The sequence below is a fragment of the Haliaeetus leucocephalus genome, unplaced genomic scaffold, assembly GCF_000737465.1.
Source record: "Haliaeetus leucocephalus isolate CR32 unplaced genomic scaffold, Haliaeetus_leucocephalus-4.0 Scaffold712, whole genome shotgun sequence".
In the NCBI taxonomy this organism is placed as follows: Eukaryota; Metazoa; Chordata; class Aves; order Accipitriformes; family Accipitridae; genus Haliaeetus; species Haliaeetus leucocephalus.
In genome coordinates this window covers 3,358,882-3,365,128 of record NW_010973148.1, presented here as the reverse complement: position 1 = coordinate 3,365,128, position 6,247 = coordinate 3,358,882, and the positions used below count along the sequence as shown (strand labels likewise).

Below are 6,247 nucleotides of genomic sequence, written 5' to 3'. Positions count from 1 at the left end.
TTCCTCATGTGAATACACAGCCTGAATAGTCTTCTAACTTAAGCAAGCTATCAACTTCTGCTTCAGTTTTGTCTTGGTTTTACATTAATGACATGGACAATCAGGCCTGCTTCTATCAAGTTCAGCGCAAACAAAATTCCCCCTATCCTTGAATCCAAAATGCCAGAACAGATTAGCAACCATTTTCAATTCAAGATCGAAAAACATGTCATTCTCTCTTCAAAATGGTGACACCTGCAGGGACTAACTTCAGAAAGCAGTCTCAGGGTTAGGTTGTAATCACCCAGCTGTTACACAGAAGAAAGTGGTGGACAGCTTATTTTAAATCCTTAGTCCTTTATATGTCAACCAAGGGTCAGAGCACTTAAGACAAACACAGGAGAGAGAACCTGCCTTCCTCGTGGTTGTAGAATTATATTCCACTGGAGACTGGACCTTAGATAAGCAGGGGATCTAAACAAAGGACACAACAGTGACTGTGTGATATTAGCTTCCACTACATCCCTGTGCCTGAGTTGATTAGAGAGTTGATTAAATCCTAGTCACTTCTTCAGCATCTGTAACAATGGTAGATAATCCTCATGGCTCAATGCAAATAAAATCATTGTTATCTTAAAGTAAGCTTGTAACTGCAAGACCCAAACAATATGCAGTTGGATTTCCTAATCAGGTGGCTAAAAATTACTAAATGAGATTGCAGAGATCTGCATGATTTAAGCAGTTACACTGTCTTTCTGCAGAGTGGGCATGGGATATTCTTCCTGTGTTTGCAGGCATGAACGGGACAGCTATTGGAAATTTTGTCTGTGTCATTTTTAATGTTTCCTTCATGAACTGCACTTGGGATGTGGGCAGCACTGCTTCAGGAGATAGCCAGTATTTCCTGTACTGGAAGAACTCATGGTAAGTAGGTCTGCTTGAATCTAGGGAATTTTGATTTCTGGTCTGACGTGTGACATTGCCAATATTTAACTGATGCAATATGTCATGTAAAGGAAAGAAGATTTCACAGAATGCCAGAATTACATCAGAGATAATTATGGAAGACACACAGGATGTAGATTCCAAAATGTGAAAATAGAAAACAAAGTAGCTCATTTCGTGGTAAATGCGTCTAGAAATGGACAAAACATTCAGCTACATGAGGACTTTATTAAGCTGTACAAAATTGGTAAGGTTTTGGGTTTGTTTGTTTGTTGGTTTTTTTTTTTAATTTATTTCCAGTTTTATACTAAGGGAATGAAGAAATCATCCCTGGCAAAAAGCATACATTTTTAAAATACTGCTCCTTAGAACAGGTTTCTTTTTGCTTTTCCCCAGCCTCAATGGCTGAAAAGTCAAAAGTATAAGAATGAACAAAAATGAATGAATGCATAGGTCAGAGAATTGTGAACATTTCAGTCAAATATTTATTCTCTGAAAGAAAGGTATCATCTTTTGGGATTAACTAGCTAAGGATGCCTGAGCAGGACTATCTACATGTTGGTCTTATATCTGTGAGCAAAAACTTTCATTTTTTTAATGAAAGAATGTTGCTAATAAAAAAAAAAAGATAATAAATTACTTCTGTTTAATATGAACACAGTATAAAAAAAAAAAAAACCTGCACAGATTATATGCTGAATTCAGTAAAATCTAACAAATGGTTTGTGTTTTTTAATTTTACCTACTGCTGCTGCTGATACTCCAGGCTTCTCAACTGGAGTGTTAAATCAGGGAGTCCTGCTTCAGAATATGGGGTGAATATAATAATTCTGACAAAGCTGCATTACATCTTTTTAGACCAGCTCCTTGACCTATATTTTTAAAAGGCAGGATGAAGAGACCTGATTATTAATCAATAATATTTCTGATTATATTATTGCAGAAAAACTCACCCCTCCATTAAATGTCACTGTGAACTGTACAGAAGCTTCTCATCGTTGTGAAATTCGGTGGCAACCACCTCGTACAAGTCATGTGAAAAAACCTAGTTGTTTCAAATATGAAGTTGTCATAGAAAACAAGGTAAGAGTAATTATGACTGAATAATATTCTGTATGTTTGTATTTCCACACATCCTATCATACAACCAATACCCTGTTATCTTTCCCTACTTAACTAATCTCTCTTTTTTGATATGTAGCACCCTTCTTGCACATGAGCTGAGGACTGCTGTCACTCACAAATACGGGCAGCAAATTGAGAGAATGCTTTCAGTCCACTGTACAGCTGGTCCTTAAAGAAACTGGGCAAGGGATCCCCACACTGAGGGCAAATTTCTACTCTAGCACATGTAGGTGGATGGACAATATTACCTGATGACTTCATTATGAACAGTTATAGGATACATCAAATGAACTCTAAACACACTACAAAAATGCAAAGCTACTGTTAAAGTAGATACAACCAATTGTATGTGTCTCTGTAAGGTAGTTTGGGTCCCATTGCAGTCTTCCAGCCCTACTGCTGTTTTCTGATGAAGTTAGGTCAGGACCTTCTGTTCTGTGGTTTTCCTCTCTGCAGTCTCCTATCCCCTCAATCACTTTTTATCATGTCTTTCACAAACCTGCTTTGCATTTGTTCCTGCTTCTTGTAGTCATCATTACTGCTCAGTCAGGTTTATGATATTACTAAATTAGGCCCAAAGAAGTAACACATCCTTTATTACAAAGGCACACCTGTAAGTTAGGATGTGCTGCAAGAGCTCTTAAGCATCTCCACCTGGACCTCCTTTGTGTATCCAGCCTTGCCTTCTTTTCCTGTTGCCTCCATTTACTGATACCAGGTGTTGCAGAAGGAGTTTAGGTTTACCTAAGGTAGGTCTGCAGCATGACAATCAAGATGGTTGCACCACAGCTGTCACAATCAGATGTAAGGGGCAGTAATATATCATCTGTTCATTATGGGGTTTTATTAAGTTTTGTGTCTTTTTTTTTTTTACTTAAAGTGGAAAGAGCCATCCATGTCTTTGAATAAAAAGAAATATTCTGTCAGGTTATTGGAACAGAATACCCAGGTTTTCCAGGTTGTGACTGTATATGGTTGTTATTATACATTTCAGTAATTGCAAGTATTTTGAAGACTTAGATGAATATGGAAAGTAGTATTACATCCATTAAAACCAAATTTTGAAATATTTGAGGAAATATTTGTGAGACATGGAGAGATAATGCAGCTAAATTAAATGTTTAAGAATGCAAAAGCTACACTGACAAAAGTTTTAATGGAAGAAACATTGTCCAAGTTCACTAGTATCTTTTTAGATACTTTGTTTTGTACAGGTAAAACATAAAATTTTAATTGGTGGGCAACGTGAGCCTTTTTTTGTTTAGTTCTCTGATACTCAGTTCTGCAATCAAATGTAAAGGGTACAGTATTTCAGAGCACCAGTGGTGGGGAAAAATCTTTCAGTGGAAGAACAGCTTAACTTCAGTCTTTAAAAGAAGGCATTTAAATGTACTTTTTTTTTCAAGTCCCATTGTTTAGCAGAGGCTAAGGAGCCAGGGAAGCATACTGCAAATTTCATCTTCACATCACCGAAAACAAAAATGTTCAAACAAAAGGAATTAGGATGGAACAAGCTAATTTATTAAGGGATAATTTTCTATTTGTTATTTCACTCTAGTGTGTTCACAGAAGTATATGTAAAATTTTCTTTTGTAATTGTTTGCATCATTAAATGAACCTGACACATTCTTAACATCTGTACATCTAGTGAATAAAAAGTTCTCAGTCTAGTTTTTTTGTATATAGGGAAGAAACATCACAGGAAACTCCTACATATTTGAAAGCTTCAGCACAAAAAAGAGGTACAGCGTCAAAATCAGAGCAACTGACAATGATTGTTTAGTGAGCCAAAGCTGGGGAGAGTGGAGTACACCTGTAGAGTTTGGTAAGAATGAAAATCACTTCCTTGAACTGGTTTTCCCTCCATTACTTGTCTGCCTCATTTATTACTTCATATGTACAGATGGAAACACATTGATATTTGCACATTAATTTGCTACTATGAGCAAAGAATTGGCATATCTCTTAATATGAGGAAGGTTCTGATGTGACAGTGGGTGCTTCTTGAAAGGAGACAGTGAATAAAGCAGACCTTTTTGAGGTCTGTTGCCAGCTCTTTTCCTTCTTCCATTTCTTTATAAACTTCTCTTTTCCCCTGTTACTCTCTGCCTTGGATTTTGAAGTATTCAGTACGTGTCAGTCCCTCACAAAATGCTTGGTAAGGTCTCAAGTTACCACAGACAGTCCACTTACTGTCAGCCATCCCGTTCCTTCACATGTTACAGGGCAATGAGATGCTAAGTTAAAAAAGAAGCCATTTCATACTGGTGCTTGACACTATTACGCAAAGCAGATTGCAGATAGCTGTGCAGTCATTCCTGTTCTGTGATATTAATCAACACTTGGATGAATGCTTGTCTTTCAGGAGAAGAACAACTTACATCTACTTCATCATATATGTTAATTTTGATACCAGTGCTGGCAGCAACTCTCATGCTTTTTATCTTCGCAGGGTAAGCCTTATTTCTTGTGCAAAATTTTTATTCTGTAGTTGACATAACACCTCTTTCCCCAACAGAAAATTTTTGGCCTCCTTTTAAAGGAGAGGAGGGAGGGGGAAAATCAACACTGAACTATAGCAGGAATCATGACCTGCTGGATGTTCCTCAAGTGGGCTCTATGTTGCTGATTCCCAAACTTCTTATCCACTTGTTCCATATAACACAATGCTTTCCAATACTGGGACAAGGCCTTACATCAGTGCCACTTTCCTGTCACCAGACCCTGCAATGTTGATGGGTGGTACATGAAATTGTTTCCTTGTTTTGAGGTTATTTCCCTTTCAGATACTTAAAAAGGCAACTTCCTATGATTCTTGAATAAGTCATAAAATAAATTATCATCCAAATTCTGAACAATGAAATTATACCATTGTATTCAGCCTATGTAATATGTAATTTTTAGTTACCCTTTCACTACTTTTGTCTTAGAGGAATAAAATAATACCTCAGGAGCATTATTATATAGTAAGTGTTCATATGTTTGCATACTAAGTCTTTTGTTCACCAACACTTTTTGTCACTGTAGAAGCATTTATTTGAAAAAAACATCTGCTACAGTACCACAGCCAAAAGACCCATTCCGTGAGCTCTCTCCAGTGGATTTCCAGGTATGTTTTCTTTCTATTTGTCTGAAATTTTTTGTAAATAAGGATCCACTGCAGTCTCAAAGGTATGACCTAAGTGTCAGAAAGATGCACAGAAGCAAGTATAAATTTTCTTTCTTTTTCTTGTTCTTGGGGTAATGAAAGAGAAGGTCTATATGCAAATAATTTTTCTGGTTTTCCTTTTCCATTCTGAAACAATTGTCATCTCTCTACCTGGAGCATTGGAGAAAATACACTATTTCACACTGCTCTCCCTAGATAGAATAGCCATATTCTATCACTAGAATAGCGCTGAGCCTAAGCTTCTCAGCACAATAATAATGCAGAATCAGACTGTTGATCAGCTATGGGAACCAAGGGACAATGAAATCTACTGCTGGCCAAAAATAGTTGTGCCATAGCAGATGTTGAGACCCATGTTAGTATTTGGCAATGATGCTGAAGGAGGAAAAGTTTCTAGGGTATGGTAAGCAAGAAAGTATAGCAGAGAGCTGAGAGGTTCTAGCTTATGTGGAGGGCTGGAGAGACTCATGAGAAGAAGAAGGAACAGGCAGATAGATATTGCAAGTAACAGAGGGGAACTGCCCATCTAGAGAGCATGTTGCAAAGTTTGCTGCAATTTGCAAGTTGCAAAGTCTTTAAGTTGGCCACAGCCAGGTCTGGAAGCAAGAATGTGTCTGCAAGGACACACTGGATCCCTGGTCAGCCTTTATAAATCCTTTTACTTTCTGTTCCTTTGTCATGTTAACTTTACAATGTTTAAAAAGATGAGCTTTCTGGCTTTTGAGTTGAAAAGTATTTTGTTCCTCTTTGGGGAGCTCATCATGGAGGGAAGATCTAGACATGTCTACTTCAGTCCTTTCATTGACAGAGTCCCACTACAGCTTCTATATAATAAATAACAACTCTCCGAATGAAGGAGATTCATAAATTGTAAACTCGTGGCTGATCTCATGCATGAAACACTAATGAAATGTTTTATTCTCCCTTTAATAGACAGAATATAAGAATCAACTAACAAAGCACGAAACTGAAGAAATAACTGTTATTGACTCATAGAATCATTTAGGTTGGAAAAGACCTTCAAGATCA

General features: G+C 37.2%; 1 protein-coding gene across 1 annotated transcript; it reads left to right on the top strand.

Moving 5' to 3' along the window:
• Positions 1-775: 775 nt before the first annotated feature.
• Positions 776-6,229, top strand: LOC104839896 (granulocyte-macrophage colony-stimulating factor receptor subunit alpha-like). The gene is made up of 7 exons (XM_010580481.1): positions 776-903; positions 996-1,171; positions 1,868-2,007; positions 3,736-3,874; positions 4,415-4,502; positions 5,077-5,158; positions 6,152-6,229. Exons 1-7 carry the CDS (start codon positions 776-778, stop codon positions 6,212-6,214), a joined length of 816 nt encoding a protein of 271 aa, XP_010578783.1. The 3' UTR covers positions 6,215-6,229.
• The last annotated feature ends 18 nt before the right edge of the window (positions 6,230-6,247 follow it).

What these genes read in the sequence shown, in the direction of transcription:
- LOC104839896 (XM_010580481.1), top strand. Translation starts at nt 776, where the DNA reads ATGAACGGGACAGCTATTGGAAATTTTGTCTGTGTCATTTTTAATGTT. An exon ending in CTGTACTGGAAGAACTCATG is followed by an intron (nt 904 to 995) that starts GTAAGTAGGTCT and finishes TGTCATGTAAAG; the next exon opens with GAAAGAAGATTTCACAGAAT. An exon ending in AAGTTGTCATAGAAAACAAG is followed by an intron (nt 2,008 to 3,735) that starts GTAAGAGTAATT and finishes TTTTGTATATAG; the next exon opens with GGAAGAAACATCACAGGAAA.